This window comes from Fonticula alba (genome assembly GCF_000388065.1).
Source record: "Fonticula alba strain ATCC 38817 unplaced genomic scaffold supercont2.3, whole genome shotgun sequence".
Taxonomy (NCBI): Eukaryota; order Rotosphaerida; family Fonticulaceae; genus Fonticula; species Fonticula alba.
In genome coordinates, this window is record NW_009242973.1 from 2958723 (window position 1) to 2980495 (window position 21773).

The 21773-nt window shown below is 66.5% G+C and overlaps 4 protein-coding genes across 4 annotated transcripts in view; 1 reads left to right on the forward strand and 3 right to left on the reverse strand.

Moving 5' to 3' along the window:
- Positions 1-1285: 1285 nt before the first annotated feature.
- On the reverse strand, positions 1286-3743 carry H696_02412 (hypothetical protein). The gene is made up of 8 exons (XM_009496314.1): positions 3535-3743; positions 3156-3382; positions 2874-2976; positions 2702-2800; positions 2503-2600; positions 2254-2380; positions 1979-2108; positions 1286-1791 (listed from the first exon to the last, which is right to left on the reverse strand). Exons 1-8 carry the CDS (start codon positions 3737-3739, stop codon positions 1704-1706), a joined length of 1077 nt encoding a protein of 358 aa, XP_009494589.1. The 5' UTR covers positions 3740-3743; the 3' UTR covers positions 1286-1703.
- A 575-nt stretch (positions 3744-4318) lies between these two features.
- Positions 4319-9444, reverse strand: H696_02413 (hypothetical protein). The gene is made up of 4 exons (XM_009496315.1): positions 8936-9444; positions 6195-8779; positions 5511-6021; positions 4319-5279 (listed from the first exon to the last, which is right to left on the reverse strand). The coding sequence occupies exons 1-4, from the start codon at positions 9014-9016 to the stop codon at positions 4494-4496; spliced, it is 3963 nt and encodes a 1320-aa protein (XP_009494590.1). The 5' UTR covers positions 9017-9444; the 3' UTR covers positions 4319-4493.
- Positions 9445-11008: 1564 nt separating this feature from the next.
- H696_02414 (glycine dehydrogenase) lies at positions 11009-14128 on the reverse strand (the record flags this gene model as incomplete). The annotated part of the gene is made up of 3 exons (XM_009496316.1): positions 11009-13137; positions 13364-13658; positions 13811-14128. The coding sequence occupies 3 exons, from the start codon at positions 14126-14128 to the stop codon at positions 11009-11011; spliced, it is 2742 nt and encodes a 913-aa protein (XP_009494591.1).
- Positions 14129-20151: 6023 nt separating this feature from the next.
- Positions 20152-21773, forward strand: part of H696_02415 (hypothetical protein) — a 4340-nt gene continuing 2718 nt past the window's right edge. The window contains exons 1-3 of the mRNA XM_009496317.1: positions 20152-20204; positions 20449-20520; positions 20650-21763. Of these exons, the coding sequence (XP_009494592.1) occupies positions 20491-20520; positions 20650-21763 (1144 nt within the window). The 5' untranslated portion in view covers positions 20152-20204; positions 20449-20490. The remainder of the gene's footprint in view (positions 20205-20448; positions 20521-20649; positions 21764-21773) is intronic.

The following is a 21773-nucleotide window of genomic DNA, read 5'->3' on the forward strand; positions in this document are numbered from 1 at the left end:
CCCCGCCCCGCCCCGCCCCCCCAGGAGGCCCGGCCAGGCCCATGGCCACCCCCCCCCCCTGCCGCTGCGCCCCAGCGCCTGCCCCACTCTCGCAACACGCCCACCAGTGTGGCTCTAGAACAGGCGCAAAGGCATAGGGGAAAGAAATAAAAACAGCGCTGGTTGGTCACAGGTCAGCTGGCCCCGGCCCCGGTGGCCCAGCCTCCACCACGGCGCTGGAAAAAAAGGACCCGCAACAGCAGCGGCGTCGAGCAGGCGCACCTGCACCAGCGAGAGTCTCAATTGGCACACGCTCTCCTGTGCGACCCTCCTCGGGAGGGGGAGCTTTCCGCCAGGCGGTCCGGAGGGCGGGGGGGCGGGGGTGATGACTGGCCAGCATCGGGCTGGCCCTGGCACCCCCCCCCCTCGGTGGGGGACCCGCGCCCTCCGGGGGGCCTCGGAGGCATCGGGGACAAGGGGGGGGGGGGGTGCCGGAGAGAGGTGTGCTCCGCACATTCGGCGAAGAGCACAGAGTATTGCGCACACTGGGCCAGGGTCTGGGCGCTCGCTCCGGGCACTCACTTCCGACCTTGGCAGCTGGGACGCAGATGCCAAGGGCCGAGAAGCGAGGGCTCGGTCGAACAAAGGCGCGCCCGGCAGCATACAGGCTTGAGCCGCATTTCGGCCGGGTGCTGATGTGTCCTCCGGGTCCAAAGAAAAACCCTTTTAAAAGAAAACAAATATACGCCTGACTTACAAGCCCCTTTCACAGATCGGCTGGTTCCGACCTGTTTCCATTTCCTGCCAGGTGTGCGCACCTGGGCTACGTGGTCTCTCTCTCTCTCTCGGCGCACGGGGAGGCCTCCAGCGCTCTGGGCCTGCAGCGACGAGACCCCCCCCCGCTCCCTCTCCCCCCGTCCACCCAGACGCGGGCGGTCCTTGGCCCAAGGATCCCGGTGGACCCTCTTGTTCGGGGGGGGGGGGGGGGACGGGGGAGTCCTCTGGATGCAGGCACATCCACCTTCCGGGGGCTATCCAACTCCATCGGCCGATTTCTTCAACCTCGGGATACTCCAGGCCCAATAGCACTCGGGGCCCGAGGCAGACGTCCGCCTGCTCCGGGACCGCTCCCAGGGCGTCGTGCCGTTGACCTGGCGAGCCCGTCCGTGCAGGACCCGAGCGGCCTTGGCACCCGCGTACGCCGCGCCCCAGCAGGCAGCGCCCCGCGCCCTCATCCGGGCCCGGAAGCGGCACGGCGTGCCCACCCACATTTTTAGATGTTGTTGTTTATTGAGGGAGGTGGGGGGGGGGGGGGGGGTGGGTCTGGGTGCCGAGAACATATGCGCACGGGCCTTTTTGGCAGCAGCCTGTAGCTCGGCATGAGTGAGCGAGTGTGAGCACGCACAGGGAGTAGCCCTCCTTGCCCCCAGTCTTGCTGCCCTGAAATAAAAACTCTGGTATACAGGGACAATCAAGATACAAGCACACAGACACAGACACACGGTGGAAATGGGGTACGGGGATGTGCGAACGCGAGTGACCGGACAGGCATAGCCTGTGTGCCGGCTCCCGCGCGCAAGCAGCTCGACCCTAGGTTCAAAAATGGCCAAGGAGCAGCAACGGGGGGGGGGCTCCCTGCCCCCTCGAGAATCCACCCGTCGTCCCCCCCCCCCCCCGCAGACACAGAAGAAAAAGCGCCCCGTCCGTTTGCGGCCAGGGTTGGCTTACTTCCAGCGGGAGGTGAGGTACTCGAGCTTCACATGATCCATGGAACGCTTGATCACGTTGATGTCCGACTCAATCGCGACCAGCCTGGTATGGTGAAAAACTGATCAGTATGCCGTTTGGATGCGGGATTTGTGGCTCAAAAATGTTCCTCCCGTCCCCGTCGAGGCCGGGCCCGATCGGGCGAAGCGCAGGACAGGGCGGCCCCAAGGACCTGGCTGTGTTGGGGGGGGGGGGGAGAGGGGAAGCGAAACAAACCGGCGACGAGACGCACCGCTCGGTATCCAGGCCGGCCTTGTTGTAGAGCTTGGCCTTGCGGGAAGAGGTGCTGACATGGTGCAGAGCCTCGTAGGTGTAGTCCTTGCGCGAGCCGAGGTAGAAAATGTAGCCCATGATGCCGGTACCTTTTTTTTTTTTTTTTTCGTTGGGAACGAAGAGGGGCAGGTAAGACGGGTGCCAGACACAAGGCGAGCAGGATGTGAGGGTGGATCCGGGGGGGGGGGGGAGAGAGGGAGGGGGGATGGCACGCGAGGCGGCATCGTGGCGTACCAAAGGTCAGGAAGTAGGCAATCGGCTCCATCACATCCCAGGAGAGGTCCCACCAGGTGAGACGCATCATAGCGCCCCACTGGACGACGATGAAGGCCAGACCAGCCTTAACCAGGCGGTCCGAGAACTGCGCCAGCCAGTCCCGGAAGGGGGAGGAGGGGCACACCGGGTCAATGCCTCGGGCGCAACGAGGGCAACCAAAAGGATGGGATGGAGCACAGGGGGGCGGCATGGCAAAGGGATACATACCTTCTGGGCACGCTGGTCACAAAGATCCTTGATCTCGAGCAGGGGGGCACGCTCGGCGATCAGCTCGGCAAGAAGCTTCTCAGCATCGCGGGTCCGGTCTGTTGGGCACATGTTTTTGGGCCACCACATTGCGGGGAGAGTAAGTACGAATGCAACATGTGGCCACCTAGCAAGAGGGCCCCAGCCCCCAAGTACGTACGCGCAAGGGTCGGCAGGTTGAGGTGCAGCTCCGGCGCGTCGGGCTTGTCAGTCAGGGGACGAATGGTCACCGCGCCGTCGGTCCCTGGGCCGAGGACATCTTTTGAGGCGGCAGGAACAGTCAGTACGGGAGGCCACAGGGCGGACGTGGTGGGAGAGCCTATTCTGCGTACCAGCCAACACCGAGGCGCGACTGATCCGGTTGCCATGGGCATCGAAGGCGCCCAGGGTGACTCGCTGGTTTTCAGCCTCCAGAGCAGCGAGAAGCGAGTCGACCTGGGAGGCGAGTGGGGGGATTAGCCGGGGTTCAGTGTGGCAAGGTGTGTCACGGAGGAGCAGAGGGCCAGGGCAAGATGAAGAGGACCGGGAGAGAGAGGGGAGGGAGGAGGAGGAGGAGGGGGGGGGGGGAGGCAAAGGGGCAGGGGCGGCACAGACAAGAAGGGGAGAAGACGCACAGGCCGGTGGACATCGATGTGGATGTGGAGGTTGCGGTCCTTGGTGTTGTTGTCGACTGCGGCGGCAGCAGCTCCGCCGACAAACTGCCGGGGAACGGTGATGCGCCCACGGGAGGAGAAGAGAGTCCCCACAACCGAGCCGACACGCGGATCCTGCAGGGGGGCCTTGTCAAGACGCGAATAGTCCGGGATCTGCGCCTCATTGCAGGCAAACTCGACTGTAGTGTCTGGGTGTACACATGTGCCAGGGTGAGTAAGGACGTGTGTACTGCGAGTGTGCATGTGCGTGTGTGTGTGTGTGTGTGTGTGTGTGTGTGTGTGCGTGTGCGTGGCCAATCGGAACAGGTGGGCGACGAGAGGAGATGTATGCCGGGCGTACTCAGGATGTTGGGTGTGGCAACAGCCTTGGCCGCGGGGACAGCAGCCGAAGCAGCGGCACTGACCGCGGTTTTGGCGGTCGAGGAAAACAGGCGCCGCGAGAGGAAAGCGGCCGAAAGCATATTGGGAAAAGGAGGGGAGGGCGAGCGAGAGAGGCGCAGGCAATGGAAGGGAAAACAGCGGGGAGGCCCGGTGGCTCGGGTCATTGGCACCACCGCGTGAGGTGGGCTCCTTTTGCTGGGCGTGCCTGGGTGGCAACGGTCGTTTCGCTCGTCTCCCGGTCGTCGCAAGATCTCCCAGTTGGTGTGTAGGCCCGGGGGGGGGGGGGGGGCGACCTCCGTGAATGGAGCTCAGTCCCAAGAGATCGGACGGGGGAAAATGTCTCCGATACCACCCGCATACCTTTGCTCCCGTTGGTCCTTGATGCTGGCCGTTTCTCAACGCAAAGGCGGGCGCAACAGTCGGGGCGGCGGGGGGGGGAACCCCGTGCCGATCCGATGGCCGGCCCCGAGGGGAGGGACGATGCAGGGGCTCGCCCCCCCCCCCCCCCCCCCCGCCGGCCCCTGCCCCGCCATCCAATGCTGGCGGTCTTCTCCAATGTGTACAGGAGGGCCGCCCCGACGAAATGGCCCCCCAACCTGCGGCCGTTCCTCATGCACCGCGGGAGCGGGGGCTTGCCCAGCTCGGACATCCGGCGTCGGGGTGTTGGCGCCCGGCCAGAAGTCTCATACCATTTCCCACAGTGCCCTTTGGGCCGAAAAAAAAAAGGCAAAGATAAAGGGGCGGGCAGAGGGCGGGACACGACCGGTGGCAGTGGATATTGCACACGGAGGTCTCTGTGAAAATGTATTCGGTCATCACATGAACAGGATGTGGGTGTGCCTTTCTTTGCCCGCGCAAGCACGAATGCACTCGCACAACGGGAAGGAGAGCGGCTCTCCCCGACACGGGCCCGCGGTTTCAGAATTTGAACTCCCGATCCGGTCGGTCGGTGGCCCAGGCGAAGCGCTCGCGTACGGTCTTGGGGAAAACCTTGTCCAGCGGCACGCCGTGGCGCAGACTCCAGGCCACCGTCACCCGCGGATCCAGGTAGTTGGCCTTACTGGTGCTGAGAGATGCATGGCGGCCTTCCATCTTGGTGGCCACATCCAGGCGGATGCGCTCGATTTTTTGATTCAATGGAATGGCCACCTTGACAAAGTCCTCCAGCGTGGCCTCGGGTCCAGGGAGACCGATGGCGCCGAGATCCTCTTCCGTGCCAGGCTCTGCCGGTGCCGGGGAGGGGGTTTCCTTGGAGGGGGTATTCTCCCGGCGCTGGGCCTCCTCCCGAAGCAGGGCCTCGGCTCGGGGAACATCGGCATCGGTGAAGTCCTCCTCCGGGCGTTGGAGGTATTTGTCGATGCGCGCACGGACGCCCACCTGCTCGTAGGCCAGAAGGCGCAGACGCCGGCGCCGGTAGCGCAGCACCAGCAGCTGATCCACCTGCCGCTGTAGGGCCAAATCCATGGCTTTGGGCACGGTACGCTGGTGGTTACACAAGATCGCTGCCTCGCGGTTGGCTTGGCTGTAGGCCAGCACCAGTTCCGCCACGGTAGGCTCCCGCCGAGATGCCCGACTTTGTGACAGAAGCTCTTGCGTGTTTTTCTCCAACTCCCGCTCGAAGGTGGTTGTGGCGTTGAATGTGCGGAAGACCTTGGCCGTGAGCCCGGGGAGGTAGGTGGAGAGTTTGGTGTTGATGATGGCCGGCTAGATTGAGTGGGTTGATTTCCCAAGCAGTGGGGGAGGGGGGAGGTTAGAAGGTTACCAGCGGGGGGAGGGGAGCAGGCAAATAGCAGAGGGAGCAGAGAATGGCGAGTGGTTGCAGTGGGGTACGCCATGGGGTCGCGCATGTGTGCCCCGGGGTCGGTGGAGGGGGCAGAGTGGGAGAGGGAAGGGCAAAGGGCACGTCATAGACGCCCTGACACAAGCAAGGCGCACCGTCAGGGTCTCAAAAAGCAGATCCCCAGGCCCCTTGGGACCCTTTTTCGTCGGGGTGGTCATGAACTCCTGGAGATTTTGGAAGACACGCGGAGTGACGGTCACCTCGTTGAAGTAGCGCATGGAGTCCTTGCCAAGGAAGTCCAGCACCACCGTGGCCGGCGCCCGAAGGGTAACATGCTCAAGACGCAGTGAGCAACAGCCCACCGTGTCGGCCTGCTCCTCGGTGTCCTTTTCCGCACCCACACGCAGAGCCAGCCGATCGATGAAGTAGAGGGCGGTCGAGCGCTGGCGCTTGGAATAGTCCGATGCCCGAAGCTCCCGAGTGTAGGATTTCCGGATGCGATCGATGTGCGCCCCGAGCCCCCGGGCAAAGTCGTACTTCGTCAGGTCGTTGCGACCGCGCACCGAGGACTTTTGCGCAAGCCAGACATACTTCAGCGTGCCGGTCATGTTCTCGGTCCAGGCGGCAAGCCACGAGACATTCGGGTTGTGAATCACCTTGCCCCAACTATGAAGCAGAAGCCGGATGGAGGAAGCGTGTCAGCGGTGACAGGCAAAGGGGCGGTCGGAAATGCGGAGGGGAGACAGGAGGAGGGAGGGGCAAAAAAAAAGAGAGAGAGAGGAACAAAGGCAGCCGCAACAGCAGCACGATCCAAAGCTTGTCCCGGAGAGACAACATACCGATGGCCAACGGGCGGCGGTGGCACAGGCACCCCTTCGCTGATGTTGATGATGACCTGTTCCGGGTAGATGCGTCGCTTGAGGGTGCCAGTGCGTGGGTGGTTGCCGCGGCCCTTGAACAGCCCAGGAGCCTCGATGCGGAAGTTCCCCACCGGCTCGCGCTGGCCATTCAGCAGGCACCAGCCGTAGGTTTCGGCCTCGACATCGCGACGCTCGCGCTCGCGGGCCCGGTCCTCGGGGCTTCGCGTGGCCCGCGCCTGGCGCTCGGCCATCACATGCTGATGGATGCGTGAAAAGTCACACAGATCGAACTGAGAGATGGGATACTTCCGCTGGAGGACCTCCTCCGAGTCCCGAAGGACGGTCAGGAAATCCCGGAAGAAGTTCCGCTGGAAGACCTCGCTCTGGCCGTACTCGGTGTTCAGCTCCAGTGCGAAGAAGGTGGCCACCTCCTCGACCATCGGGTCCAGAGAGATCGGCTGGCCATCGTAGATGAGTGGAACATTGTGAGGAATGTAGGCAGGCGGGAAAACCACGCCATTGTGCTCAAGGGTATCCCACCGGCGCTCGATGCCGACCACGTGCGGGCAGAGGTCCTCGGCAAGGGATTCCGGAGTGCCTGGGGTTTTTGCACTGTCGGCACCAGGGCCAGGGCCCATGCCGCTGCCGGTGTTAGGAGTGCCAGCGCCGGCGCTGGCAGGAGACAGCATTTGTGAAGGAGAAGCAGCCGGCGACTCGCCGCCCGCTGGACAGGGAGATGAGGCAGGCGAGGGGCTCGGCGAGGGGGATGACGAGCAGGGCGAAGGAGAGGCCGAGGAGGAGGAGGAGGAGGAGGAGGAGGCCAAACAGGCAAACCCAGGTGAGGGGGGCAGCGATCCGGCCGGACTGTTGGGCCGCAGCGGGGCAATGTCACTCTTGTAGACGACCCCCTCCGGATCGGCGTCCACATCGGTCGCACGAAAGTACTTGTTGCCTATCCCATGGGCAATGACCTCCTCGCCGGTCACCTCATTTCGGATCAGCAGCCGGCTCTTGGGAGCATCCTTCGCCCGGGGTGGTGGCGGGGGAGGAGGCTTCGTTGGGGGCCAGACGAACTCCTTGGCTCGGGACTTCCGGGGCTTTGGGGTCCGCCGGGAGGTTGGGGTTCCAACGGCCAGGAGCAGCTTGCATGCCGGGCCGGCCGGGCAGAAATCCACCGGGAAGACCGCCGGCGAGCTACGCGGGGACAGGGTGCCAGGCGTAAACATGGTGGCCGGGCTGGAGCTGGCGGCCCGGCCACCAGTGCGGAGCCGTTGCACCGGCGGCGGGGGGAAGTCCGGCGTCACGCCATCTGCCAGGAGGGACGAGTCCCCAGACGTTCCAGAAGGGGTGGTGCACAGCGCAGCGGCAGCCGCGGCCGAAGTGGCCATGGGAGATGGTGACACCGAGCTGCGACCCGGCCCGGGGCTGGGGATGCTGGCACCAAGACCCGGACTGAGGCCGGCCGGACCGGGGGACGGGGCTGACAAAGGCGACGAGGTGTCCGGTGTCCGAGCTGCAAGCGACGCGCCGAGACCCGGCCGCATTGAGGATGGGCCATCCGCTGTGGCGACTGACGGCGACAGGACCGTGGCCTCAGCCAGCGAGGTGGGCAGAGACTTGATCTTGGCGGCTGAGGCCGGCCCCGTCGAAGGTATCCCCGGCTCGAGGAGGGATCTTCCCGACAGCGACAGCACTTGTGCCAAAGGGAGGACATCCATGCCAAGGTCGGTCAAATTGCCGCTGAGCAGGCCGTCAGCACTGCCACCAGAGGCCGGGAACTCACTTTTGATGGCCACCATCCCGGTGGCCGGCAAAACCGCCGGATCAGTGGGCGTCGGGGGCAAGGCTCCGGCGGGGGGGATCGGCTCGCCAGGTGAAGGGAGCAGGACTCCCGGAGGCGGAGTCGCCAGGGGCGAAGAGTGGATGCTCCCCGGGGTGGAGGGACTGGGGGCCGGCAGAATCGCCGGCATCAGAGGGGATACGCCAGACTGGCTGTCAGATCCCGGGGTAGATCCCAGGAGGGGGCTGGTGCCTTTGCCACGATCACCACCTTCGGCAGCCATGCTGGCTGACGGGGTAGTGGGAGCCATGGATGAGAGGGATAGAGGTGCCAGGCGTGCCATGGCCGCCGGAGGGGCTCGGCCAAAAGCGCCAATTCCCACTCCTGGTACCGGGGGGGAAGAGGAGGTTGCGACGGTCGGCGATGCAGATGTCCGACCAAGTGAGAAGGGCAGGCGCCCGGCCAGGGCATTGCCCAGACCGGTGCTGGAGGCCGGGGTCCGAGCCGATAAGCCTTGGAAGGATGGTCCAAGAGCTGTGATGGGGGCATTGGAACCGGTGGTCATCAGAAGGGGACTGCCAGCCGGGACATCGGTTGTTGAGGCAGCTGCAGCCAGCGACAGGAGGTCACGAGCCGAGGGTCCCGAGGGAGGGGTTTGTGTCGGGGGCATTGGGCTGGCGCCCGAGAGAAAGACAATAGGAGGAGCTGAGCTACCCGGGGCAGGGTCAACCGACGGGCGCAGCCCGCCAAGTAATCCCCGAAGCCCGGCCAACTGGGCCGGAGCCTATGGTTGCCAGGTGGATGTGTGAATCGTGTGAGCATGTTGTGCCTGAGTGGGGAGGTGTTCCAGAAAAAAATTGAAGCCATGTGTGCGGTGTGTGTGTGTGTGTGTGTGTGTGTGTCGGAGGGGGCGGGAGGTACAACATCAAGATGTACATACCTGGCGCGGATCACCCAGAGAGAGGCGGGGGCGCTTGGATGGATACTCATCGGCACTGTCCAGATCGGAGTGGTCACTCATGACAACCGCCGGCTTTCAGAGTGGCCTTCTCCTCTGAAACAGATCACAAGGAGAGCCCGGGAGAGGAGATAGAAAGGGAGGGAAGTGGGAGGCGGGGAGGATGGGGCAGCCAGGGGTCTCACACGAAGGGACCGGCACTATCCAGCATATGTGGCAAGCGGCCACGTGTGATCTCTTGGAAAGCGCCCGGGCTACCTGGCTGCGAAAAAGGCCCAGGCTGCAGCAGAGGAGATGACGAGGCGGCGGTGGGGAGGCGAGGACACCTCGAAGACAGAAGGGGGCGAGGAGAGAGGTGGGGCGGAGTGGAGGAGAGGGGAGGGGCGCAAAAGGGGCGCGCGAGCGCGCACAGGGCGGGCAGCGGAGGTGGGGAGTGGATGAGTGTGGGTGCGCGTCCCCCCGGGCAAGCCGGGGAGTTGCCTGGCAATGGCACCTCTTGGGTTGGAGGGGGCAAGCTCGACCGGTGGGCCGGGGCGGGGGGGGGGGGGGGGGAGGATCCGGCAACCGGCGCGAGAGGGGAGGGCGGGCTTGCGCCGTGCTTGCTGCCTCCTCGGGTCGGCTTCCCGCCAAAGAGGCCAGCCGCGCGCCGCCAAGACACACGCGGGGTACGGCGCAGGAACGCCTGCCTCGTGGATGGGGACCTCCCTTCCCACCGAAAGGGGGGAGCATATTCTCAGAGGGGGCTGGGCGTGTGTTCTCGCGGGACCGGCGCCACGCGCCTCACAGCCGGGATCCATCGGACAACCCAGTGTGTGCTACACAGTGTTGACTTTGTGTTCGGTCGGGGGGTGGGCCGCGCTTTTGGCATCCACACGGGGCCTACACCAGGGGAGACTATTCCCCTGAGAAGTGGGGGTGGCAAATTCGCGCCCTCGAGGGAAATGGTCCCGAGTACCCGCTGGCCGCAACTCGTGCAAGGGTCAGCCCGTGGCGAGGGGCGGGGCGGGGCGGGGCGGGGCGGGAAGCCTGTGCTGGCTTCCCGCCCAAGTGTGAGCTCCGATGTTCGGCGGGGGCGGGGGGCGGCCCGGCCCTATGACGAACCCTGCTGTGTCGATGCGTTGGTAGTTTCATATGCCGGCGCTTGCCATTAACCTTCTGTTAGAACCTGCCCGGGCTATTGGCGGTGGTGGAGGGGAGGGCTGAGATTCGGCATGCTGAGATCGCAGATCTGCGGGCAGTAATTTTCGGTAGACAAGTCTCGACCGGGGCCAGGGTTCCGGTCTGGAAAGAAAAAAGGCCAGCGGACAAGGCGAGGCGAGAAAGAAGGGGAAAAAAAGGGAGCACGCAGGCATCCTCAGCCGTGGGGGGTTCCGCTGGGACAATCCCCCGAGCTGCGGGGGTTTCTGGCGCGAGAGAAAGGCCACAGACGTGTGTCTGGTGGATTTCGCGCCCGGGTAGTGGCCGGGAAAAAACCCCAGCAACAGCGGCAGCAGGAGCAGGAACAGCAACAACAGCAGCAGCAGCAGCAGCAGCAGCAGCAGCAGCAGCCCACGCGTCGATGAGAAAGTGTTCAAGTGTATTTTTAATGTGCACACAACAATAGGAGACACCAAATACACGGAGATGTGTGGAAATGTGTGTGGAGGACACCTCTCTAGGGTCATATTGGGGGGGGGGGAGGGGACATTGCCCAGAGCCCAGTGGCAGCGCCACGAACAGGCGACACTGGTCCTCTGCCGAAGGAGGAGGAGGGTGCGAGGGGGTGATTTCTCGCCGAGGCGCCGCCAGACTTTCCTTTCTCCCTTCTGGGCCCGCCCCCCGCATGCTGCGCGCACCGTGCGCGTCCGCATTCAGGGGACATAAAGGGAAAAGTAGAGGAGGTGGGGGAAACGCAGGCGCACCATCGTCACCGCCCCCCTCCCGTCCAGGGCCAACCACCTTTCCTCCAAGCCGAAACCCCCCCCTCCCCCCCCCCCCCTGTCGCCCTCTCACCAAGAGACAAGAGGGAGAGAAGGGGGGAGAGACAGAGAGACAGAGAGGAAGGGGAGAAGACCATTAGGCCTCGCCGTAGCTCTCCATCGGGGGGCAGGTGCAGACAAGGTTCAGGTCACCGTAGGTGTCGTCAATGCGGGACGTGGTGGGCCAGAACTTGTTGGTCTTGGTGGAGGAGGTGGGGAAGGCCGCGGTCTCACGAGAGTAGGACCGATCCCAAGTGTCGGAGGTGACCGTGGCCGCGGTGTGCGGCGCGCGCTTGAGAGCATTGTCGGTGCGGGAGACATCGCCACGCTCGATGGCAGCAATCTCCTCGCGGATGGCAATCAGAGCATCGCACAGGCGATCCAGCTCGGCCAGGGACTCGGACTCGGTCGGCTCGATCATGAGGGTGTTGACCACGGGCCAGGACATGGTGGGGCTGTGGAAGCCGTAGTCCTGCAGACGCTTGGCAATGTCGATGGCCTCGATGCCGGAGGTCTCCTTGAGCGGGCGCGCATCGATGATGAACTCATGGGCGCACTTGCTGTTGTGGTTGCGGTAGAGGATGGAATAGTGGTCCTCCAGGCGCTTGGCCATGTAGTTGGCGTTGAGGATGGCGGTCTCGGTCGACTGGCGCAGGCCATTGGGACCCATCATGCGGATGTAGGCCCAGGGGATCGGCAGGATGCTGGCCGAGGAGTAGGGAGCCGAGGCCACCGGACCCGGGGACTTGGACCCGCCGAAGCCCGGAAGCAGCGGGTGATCCGGGAGGAAGGGCTGCAGGTGGGCCTTGACACCGATGGGACCCATGCCCGGGCCACCACCACCATGCGGGATGCAGAGGGTCTTGTGCAGGTTCAGGTGGACAACATCCGCGCCATAGTCACCCGGGCGGCAGATGCCCACCTGGGCATTCATGTTGGCGCCATCCAGGTAAACCTGGCCACCGTGACGATGGACAACCTGGCAAACATCACGAATGCCAGCGTCGAAGACACCGAAGGTCGAAGGGTAGGTGACCATGATGCAGGAAAGGTTGTCCGCATGCTTGGCAGCCTTCTCGGCCAGGTCCTCCATATCCAGCTCGCCGGTGGCCGGCAGGCACTTGACCGGGACAACACGCATGCCGGCCATCATGGCCGAAGCGGGGTTGGTGCCGTGAGCCGACACCGGGATCAGGCACACATCACGATGGGCCTCGCCACGGGACTCGTGGTAGCCACGGATGGCCATCAAACCGGCGTACTCGCCGTTGGCGCCGGAGTTGGGCTGCAGGGACACGGCATCGAAGCCGGTGATCTCGGCCAGATCGGCCTCCAGCTCGCGGAAGAGGTTCTGGTAGCCCTTGGCCTGGGCCGGGGGGGCGAAGGGGTGGATGGAGTTGAAGCCGGGCATGGTGACCGGAACCATCTCCGAAGTGGCGTTCAGCTTCATGGTGCACGAGCCGAGAGGGATCATGGCATGGGTCAGGGACAGGTCCTTGGCCTGGAGCCGGTGCAGGTAGCGCAGCATCTCGGTCTCCGAGTGGTAAGAGTTGAAGACCGGATGCTCGAGGAAGGGAGTGTTGCGAGTGAGCTTGCCCGAGGAGGAGGGGGTCATGTCGGCGAGGGAGCCAATGCCAGCGGCGGCGGCGGCCTTGTCCATGCACAGGTCCTCGCGGTCGGAGAAGAGCTGGGCCAGGTTGCGCAGGCGGCGCTTGGTGGTGGTCTCATCGAGAGACACCGAGACATGCTGCTCGTCGACCACGCGGATGTTGATGCGGGCGGCGTTGGCGGCCTCGGCCACAGCGGCGGCGGTGGTGCCATCGCGCAGACGAATGGTGATGGTGTCGAAGAAGCCATCGCCAGAGGTGGTCACGGTGTGGCCGGCCTCGGTGACAACATGAGCCAGGGTCTTGGCCAGGGCGTGGATGCGCTGGGCAATCTGGGTCAGGCCATCGGGGCCGTGGTAGACGGCGTACATGGCAGCCATGTTGGCCAGAAGGGCCTGGGCGGTGCAAATGTTGGAGGTGGCACGCTCACGACGGATGTGCTGCTCACGGGTCTGCAGGGCCAGGCGGAGGGCGGGGTTGCCGTCGACGTCGCGCGACACACCGACCAGGCGGCCGGGCATGCGACGCTTGAGCTTGTCAGTGGTGGCGAAGAAGGCGGCGTGGGGGCCACCGAAACCGAGGGGAACACCGAAGCGCTGGGTAGAGCCAAGGCAAATGTCTGGCGCGAGTGGGCAAAGGGGTGGAAAGAGAGCGAGCGAGGGGGGGGGGGGGGCGGGCGGGGAGAGAGCGGGCGAAGCAGAAAGGCAAGGGTGGAGGGAGCGAGCGAGCGAAGAGGAGAGGAGCGTCAGAGAGGATGTGGCACATGAGGTACATGGGACATGGAGAAGCAGGGAAAGAGGAAAAGAAGGGGAAAAGAAGGCAAGTGAGTGGGAGAGGGGACGCACCGGCGCCAAACTCGCCCGGGGCCTTGAGCAGGGTGAGGGCCATGAGGTCGGAGGCGACGACGAAGAGGCCACCATGGTTCTTGACAGTGGTAGAGAAGCTCTCAAAGTCCTCGATGGTACCATCCATGGCCGGGTACTGGACCAGGGCGCCACACAGGTCGTCGGCGATGGTGCTCATGTCGAAGGTACGGAAGTCACCGACGACGACGTTCACGTTGAAGGGAGCCGCACGGGTCTTGACAACGGCAATGGTCTGGGGGAAGGTGTTCTTGTCGATGAAGAAGGTCTTGCGACGCTGTGTCGGACACACAAAGGGCAGGAGGGGAGGGCGGATGGGAGGGGGGGAGGGACATTAGAGCGGATGGGAGGGAGGGGCGGGGGGGGAGATGCCGAGGTAGCGACAATCGGGAGAAGAATGGGGGGAGAGGGGGGGGAAAATGGACGCACGCCGTTGGACTGGGCATGGGCCATCATCATGGCCTCAGCAGCGGCGGTACCCTCATCCAGGAGCGAGGCGTTGGCAATATCCATGCCGGTCAGGTCGGTGACCATGGTCTGGAAGTTGAGCAGCGACTCAAGGCGGCCCTGGGAGATCTCGGCCTGGTAGGGGGTGTACTGGGTGTACCAGCCGGGGTTCTCCATGATGTTGCGGAGGATCACCTGCGGGGTGAGGGTGTTGTAGTAGCCGAGGCCGATGTAGTTGTCGAAGATCTCGTTCTGGGAAGCATACTCCTTGGCGAGGGCGAGGAGCTCCGACTCGGTCATGGCCTTGGACTGTGGCAGAGGAGGGGGTGGGGGTGGGGGAAGGGGCAAAGGGTGGAGAGGACCGGGGTTTGGCGGGGGGGGGGGGGGGGGGGGGGGGGGGGGGGGGGGGGGGGGGGGGGGGGGGGGGGGGGGGGGGGGGGGGGGGGGGGGGGGGGGGGGGGGGGGGGGGGGGGGGGGGAGGGGGGGGGGTCGGGGAGGGGGGCGGGGCGTGGGGGGGGGGGGGGGGGGGCGCGAGGGGGCGGAGGGGGGGGGGGGGGGGCGGGGCCCCGGGGGGGGGGGGGGGGGGGGGGGGGGGGGGGGGGGGGGGGGGGGGGGGAACACGGGCCCGGGGAAACACAGGCGGCTCGTCGAGCAAGCCCGTCGCAGGTCCTGCCTCTCATCGTTGGGCGCAAGCAGTGCGGCGCGGCGCGGGAGCCCGGGTCGCGGTTTCCCCCATCCCTAGGGTCAATAGTGGCTCGGCCCGGGAGGGGGCTAGCTCGCACGGGAGAGGGCCGTGGGGTTGGTCCGGGTGGCCGCAGCGTGGGCAGCAAGGCCGGGACGCCGGCCGTCATGGACACCAGACTACGTTAGGCAGCAGGGGCGGCGGAAAGTTAGCCCCGCCCGGCGGCCGCCCCTGTCCGGGGGAGGGGGGGAGGGCGGACTGAGGACGGGACTTGGGCGGCTCTCCACGTCCCGGGGCGCACCACATCCTGACGCCAGAAAAAAAAAACCACGGGCGAGGATGGTCTGACTACGGTGGCCTCGCGGATTCGCCCCCTCCCCCCCCCCAGTGCGAGGTGGGCGCAGGAGCACAATGAGTAGCGAGGGGGAGGGGGGCAGGGCAAAAGAAGCTGCCTCCTCGGCCGATGGAGCGCCGACCCCGCGACCGCGCTCCCTGCCGGCAAGGAGAAAGCGCGAAGGAAAAGCCCCTCCGGGTGCTCCTGCCCAAGTCGATCGTTGCGCTCGCGCCCGGCAACAAACGAGATCTCAGGGCTGGGTCCCCTCTCCCGGGGATGTGTGGGCGAGAGGGTGCAGGGGGAAGGGGGGGGGGGTCTTCCAAGCACAAAGATGGTACTTGGGACCTCGCGGCCAAGCCCGCCGAGGCTTTGTTGTGGGTTGAACCCACCATGCCGGCCGAGAGAGGGCGATTACCGGCCAGCCGCGATGTACGTTGTATTCCTTGGCACCCTGGTTAGTCGCCACACCGCCCGGTGCCCAGTCTTGCCCCCCCCCCCCCCTCCCTCCCCCGGCCTCCCCCGGCCTGCCCCGTCCTCTCGCCCTTTCGTCCTCTCGCCCTTTCGTCCTCTCGCCCTCTCGCCCTCTCGCCCTTTCCCATCTCATCATCCGCAAGGAAAGGGCAGGATGGTCGATCAAGTTAGGACAAGTGCCAATGCATGGGTGCATCTGGCGAGGCAGGCAGGATTTCTGTGTGGGGCGGGGGGGGGGGGAGGCCAGCGCCGTGGGGTCCGCCGGGCCTTAATATCGATGAGTGAGGGGGCGGAAGAAGGACCGAGCGGGGGGGGGGCGGGGTCGCGCTTGCGTGTGGGGCGGCGTGTGCGCGCGCGCGCGCGAGAGGAGGGCCGACAGCAGACGCGCAAACCGCAGCCGGCAACACGTGTAAAGTAGGCCGCTTCTTTTATGTGGGCCCCCTTGTCTTGTGCGGTTGGGTGGGACCGCGAGAGCCCGCCGCAGCATGCCCATTTCCCTCGACGCGGGTGGGGCCCTGCTGTTGCTTTTCGGGAGGAAACTTTGGAAAACGAAAGACAACTGCGAGGGGGCTGGAAATATTCCGACAGTCGGCCCTGCTCGAACACCACCAAACAAACACGACCCAGTTACAGGTGTGCCTCTGCCAATGGAGTGACCAGGAAGCGGGACCGCCGAGGGGGGGGGGGGGGGGGCTGCGGGGGGGGGGCTGGGGGCGCGGGGGGGGGGGCGGGCGCGGGCGCGGCAAGGCGGAGCGCCGGCCGGTGCCTGTCGAGCTGCTTCCCCGTCCCCCCGGCTGCCTGGCCGCCGGGCTGCATCATCCGCGGCCTTCACGCGCGGCAGCCGGACCGAGCGATGCCCACTGGCGGGGGCCCCGCGGGGGGGGGGGGGGGTCGAGGGAGGGACCTGGGGCGCAGGTGGCCGGAAGTACTGCCGGGCGGAGGGGGCGAGGGAGCTCCAGATCCCTCTCATTCCGCAACTCTACGCTCCCACCGTCGGAGCGAGTGAGAGAAGGCGGTCGGGAGGAAGGCGGCCACTGAGGCCAGTGCCGGGGACCAACTAGCTGACATGCGGGGCCATGGCCCGAGATAATGGCGTTTTATCCGTGACCGCCCTGGGTGCTGATATATGGGTCCCGTGTGCATTGTGTCGCTGTGTCACACGGTGTTCAGGTGGTGGCCCGCGGGAGATGAATTCCGGGAACCGGGCAGTTCAAAGGGGGCCCCCGGTCCAACACGCCGCCCACTTCGGGCGACACGGGGGGGGGGGGGACTGCATGGGGCGGGGTGTCTGACTGTGAGAGTGAGTGTGTTCGGGGAGGGGAGGGGGGGGGGGGGCATCAAACGCCAGTCGCCTTGCCCGGAGAGATGGGTGCGCCACACAAGCAATGTGGTGCTCTTCCAGGGAGCGGGGCCTGGAATGTATCTTCGGTAGACCGGACTTGCGACTCTTCTCGAGCCGGCCTGTGTGCGTGTGCTCCGTGTGCGTGTGCTCCCCCCCTCCCTACCGAGGCGGGGCCAGTGTCAACCCTGTTGCCAGTTGCGGAATGTCCAGGCCGCCCGCGCCACACGCCCGTCCCCCCCGACACGTATCGGCCCCCGAATGTCATGTCCAGCCTTCGAGGCTGGGGTGCAAAGGGGCGGGCTGGCCTGGGAGTAATGCCGGCCGGGAGGATGGGGCACGCCGGCCGCTGGGCTCCCGGCGTGGGCTTGGGGCTGGCCCCTCCGAGAAAAGTGGCAAACACTCTGCGTTCCAGCAGACGCGTGCCGAGTTGTTGGCTCCTGCCTGTTCCCAGCGGACATCGCCCGGGAGGTATTCACGCCGTCTTTCCCCGTCCCCCCGCCCGCGCGCCCGCCCCCTGGCCCGGGCTTCCGGTGAATACCTTTACACCATTCGAGGGCTCCGTCGGTAGTTGCCCTTGGGTGCCTCTCCGGGCACTCGGGTTGAGGCGGCGTGCGCATGCTTGGGGGGGGGGGGGGGGGGGGGGGGGGGGGGGGGGGGGGGGGGGGGGGGGGGGGGGGGGGGGGGGGGGGGGGGGGGGGGGGCGTTCGGGTTGCAGGGGGCAGGCATGCCCCGGGAAGGCGGGCGCGGCCGGCCGGGGCGGGGGAGGCCCGGCGCTTTGGGAGGGTGGTGCTCCGGGGCCGACCGCCGGCGTCAAGCTCGGGACGGCCATCCCACTTCGCATGGATGTCCACGAGAGGGGCGCATGTGGGGCGCCCTCGTGCGTTGGACCGCAAGAGGGGCACTGGAAGCAGGGCGACCGGGCGAGAGCCCCCCCCCCCCCCCCATATGAGGGCCTCTCTCGGCGCCGGCCCGCGCGCAGGCGCCTCAACACGCGCGGCGCCCCGGCGGACATTGGCCATGTGCATTCCCTCCCCCGGGACCGTCCTCGCAGAGGGCCACCTGGCGGCGACCCGGCCGGGTGCAGGGGAAAGAGGCCCGGGGGAATATCAGCCTGGTGCATTCCCCCCCCCCGGTTGAACCCCCCGTCTGGACTCACAGCACGCCCGAGGGCGGGGCTCGGGGCCGGGCCGGCAGACAGGGCTCGAGCGGCATTCGAATCGCCTGGAAGGCGCCGCGAAGGGGACAAAAGCCCGGCACTCCGGCGCGCGCCAGGCCGGCCGACATTCAAGCCGGCGAGCGGGCGGCCCCGGGCCATTCCCCCTGGGCGAGCTGCAAGCCCCTCGCCACGACAGGGCGCCGCGAAGGCCGCTCGGACCAGAAGGATCGAGACATCCCAATCCTCCCTTGGTCAGGGGAGAACACCGAAAGGAGGGGGGGGGGAACGGGGGCGGGGCGGGGGCCCTCCGGGCTACAGTGAGGATGCCGCCAAAGGTGCCGACAAGCGACGCCCCGGGCGCGAGAGTCGGCATCGGCCTCCGACGGTCGGACAGGGCGGACCCGAGCAGGAGACGAACTGCCGCGTCTCGACCGTGTCAAATCCAGCCCGGATATGTGGACGGGCACGTTAGGAGACGCGGGGCATCTCCGGGCTCACGGGCCTGGGGCCCTCTCCTGTCTCCGGGAAGGTGCGCAAGCGCACGACGTATTCCCTCCTGGACGGGGACACACCCCCGCCATCATCCACCCCCCCTCCCCCCCATTCAGGGGGCCGGCATATGTGCTCGCCGGTCGGCACCGGGCTCCGGCCCAGCCTCGGCGGGCGTGAGGGCGCCTCCTCGCGGGTGCCTTTGCTGATGCCACCGAAATCCAAGCCCGGGTGCTCCGGGGGAGGGAGTCGCGCCTGGAGGAAAGGACCTCAAGGCCTGCGACACATCGCACGACCCCTTTGGTGGTGTGCGGCCTCAATAAGGCGCAATAAAGGGCGAATATTAGAGTCGGGTTTTTCGGAGAACCGTCTGAATTATGGGCTGCGATCGAAATGGACGGTCGGACGCAGGCCCCCACACCCGGCCGGGGACTCTCGCCCTGCCGGGCGGGGAGGCGCGGGTCAGGGGGGCGCCGGGAACGATGCGGTGCCTCGGGCTCTTGTTCGCTTCGCCTGGCTATTCCGGCGGCCCCCGGCCGCTCCCTGTGTATGGCCGCCGCCCAGGGGACGGTTCGGCGAGGTCCCGGCCGGCGAGAGGCGGGGCCCGCCGCGCCGGCAGCCCGGTGCCGGGCAGCCCGGCACCGACATTGTGGCGCCGCGAACGTGCGCATCTGAGCCCGCGGACACACCGACGGCGCGAACAGCTGGCTGAACGGGGCCTCCCGGGGGACGGGGCGGAGGGAAAGCGGGCTGGGCTGGTTCTTGTGGCGCAAGAGGACAGCCACCAATCAGGTGTAGATGGCCGCGACGTGGGGCCTCTCCCCCGGTCCCACCGTCAGACAGGACTCCCGGACCCAAGTCCCACATGACGGACACACACAAACTTGCTTGCCCGGGGGTCGCTCCGGGGTCCTTGTGGCTGCCAGGGCGTTCCCCGAAAGTCAAAGTCCGCCTTCTGGAGCCGACCTTCGCGACGCTCACCGAGTCCGGCCGGAGCCGGGCCTGGCCGGACACAGGGGCCGCGCACCCGGCGGGTGTGCCCTGCGGCGGATAGGGGGCGTCGACCGACGGCCGGGCGGGGAATCCCCCTCTGCCGGGGGACATATCCCCATCGGCACTCTGCTCGGTCTTCGTGGCAGGGCGGGGGGCGAGGGGCTGCGGGGCCTGGCCTGCTGGCCGGTCGGGAAGGGGCCGGAGGGGACGTCAACCGCCTCAGCCCATCTCGCCCAGAGTCGTTGCCTAGGCGCGCCCCCTCCCCCCCCCCCCCCGGCATGCCCCCGGATGTGGGCTCCCGCCTCCTGGTCGTCCGGTTAGGGGGGGGGGGTGAACAAGGCGGGCGCGGCTGCCCCTGCCCAGGGCGTGCGGGCCTTTGCGCCAGCATGCACGCCTCCCCCGCGGGGACGCAGCGCGCGCGCGCGCGCGGCTATAGGGGGCACACGGTGAGGGGGAACCCCTCGGCCCCCGCATCTGGGTGGTGGTGAGACAGACGGCGCCGCCGCTGTGTGTGCCCTGCTCTCGCCCCTCCCTCCCGGCATTCGTGTCGGGTGCCCTGCTCGGGCCGGGGGAGTGGGTCGGTAGGGGGGGGGGGGCGGGGCAGGCGAGGGGACAATGGGCCTCGGACGGGCTGGATCCGGGAGGTGTCGTCAGGAGGCCAGCGCGCCTCCGCCGTTGTCGGGTGACGAGCCCCGGCAGGGGGAGGGACGTGGGAGGCATTGTGCATTCGAACTTGTCCGTGCATGTGTCGACACACACACACACAAACACAGGGCGAGGGGCCGGCAGCTCCTGCCTCCACCCCTGAGGAGCCGCCCATGTAGCCCGCGCTCGGTGTCACTTAAAAGTCCGTCTCCCCGGACATCCATGGTGAAACCCCGTTACCTGCTCTTTGAAACTTGCTTGTGTGTGAGTACCGTCCCTCGCCTATTCGTTCTCTCCTCGTTCTCTCCTCGTTCCCTCCTCGCTTCCTCCTCGCTCCCCTCCTCCCTCCCCTCCTCGCTCCCCTCCTCGCTCCCCTCCTCGCTCCCCACCATGATGCCTCCCCCGCCTCTCTGCCCCACTCGCCCTCACCGCCCTAACTTTCCGTGCCCGGTCTCCCTCTCCCTCTATCTCTCCCTCTCTCTCTCTCCGCCCCCCTCGCCGGCCATAGCTGTACACTCGTTTCTAAGGCGAATTCCCTTACCACTTCAAGATGTCTCACAGCGAGGACGTTCAGAAGCGCGTGCGTGCTCCATTCCCCCCCCCTCCTCCTCCCCCCCTCGCTCCCTGTTCCATCCCTTTGTCTCCCTCCCCCTGCCCCTCACTCACTCACTCTCCCCCCCCCCTCCCCCTCCCCAACTTCACTCCACAGACCTTCACCAACTGGGCCAACAACTACCTCAACGACCGCGGTTATGAGATCAAGGACCTCTTCACCGACCTCGATGATGGTCTGATGCTGATCAACCTTCTGGAGATTATCTCCTCCAAGAAGCTTGGCCGCTACAACCGCAAGCCTTCGCTCAAGTTCCAGATGGGTGAGAACCTGACCCTCTGCTTCAGCTTCCTGGCTTCGGAGAACATCAAGCTGGTCAACATCAACAACGAGGATATCTGGGACCACAACCCGCGCCTGATTCTCGGTCTCCTGTGGACCATCATTCTGCGCTACCAGGTGAACCGCGTGTCGGCCACCGCCGAGGGCCCGGCCGCCACCAGCGCCAAGAACGCCATCCTCCAGTGGGTTTCTTCGCGCTCTCGCGAGGACGTCAAGTCTTTCTCCGACTTCAACGACGGTCGCATCCTCTCCAAGCTGGTCAACCACCTGTCTCGCCTGGCCGGCCAGGAGCGCCCCTTCGATGTGGACGCCCTCGACACCGCCGATGGCTTCGGCAACAACGATGCCGCCATCAAGAAGGCCGAGGAGGCTCCCCTTGGCATCCGCGCCCTCATCGACGCCGATGTCCTGGTCACCCCGAAGCCCGATGACATGTCCTGCATGACCTACATCTCTGCCTACATTGCCAAGGAGAATGAGCTGCTCGGTGGCCGCCCCTGGAACCCGGAGGACAGCCTGGACCTGCAGTACACCGTCTCCGGCCCGGGTGTCAGCTCCCCGGTCGACGAGCAGGCCGACACTTATGTCCTGATTCTCATCAAGGACTCCGACGGCAATGTCGTCACCTCTGCCCCGGAGGAGCAGCCCGCCTCTCCGGGCGCCACCACCGAGGGCGAGGGCTCCCCCGAGGTCCCTGCCGATGATGGTCTTACTCCCGTCGCCGCCCCGGTCTCCGCCGCCAGTGTCCAGGTTGAGGTCTTCAACCCGGAGGGTGACCAGCTGTCTGTCGCCCCGCTCCAGACCCAGGAGGATGGCCACCTGCGCGCTGACTATGCCACCGGCGACCAGGGTGGCTATGTCATCACCATCAAGGACTCCAAGGGCTCCCATGTTGCTGACTCCCCCTATGAGGTGACTGTCGGCCCGCGTATGTGCCC

Excerpts from the sequence above, each read along its gene's own strand:
- H696_02412 (XM_009496314.1), bottom strand. The coding sequence starts at position 3,739 with ATGACCCGAGCCACCGGGCCTCCCCGCTGTTTTCCCTTCCATTGCCTG. Across the intron at positions 2,381-2,502 it reads GTGACCAGCGTGCCCAGAAG|TTCTCGGACCGCCTGGTTAA; the intron begins GTATGTATCCCT and ends TGGCTGGCGCAG. Across the intron at positions 1,792-1,978 it reads GCCGGCCTGGATACCGAGCG|GCTGGTCGCGATTGAGTCGG; the intron begins GTGCGTCTCGTC and ends TCACCATACCAG.
- H696_02413 (XM_009496315.1), bottom strand. The coding sequence starts at position 9,016 with ATGAGTGACCACTCCGATCTGGACAGTGCCGATGAGTATCCATCCAAG. Across the intron at positions 8,780-8,935 it reads CTCTGGGTGATCCGCGCCAG|GCTCCGGCCCAGTTGGCCGG; the intron begins GTATGTACATCT and ends TGGCAACCATAG. Across the intron at positions 6,022-6,194 it reads CCGCCGCCCGTTGGCCATCG|TTGGGGCAAGGTGATTCACA; the intron begins GTATGTTGTCTC and ends TCTGCTTCATAG.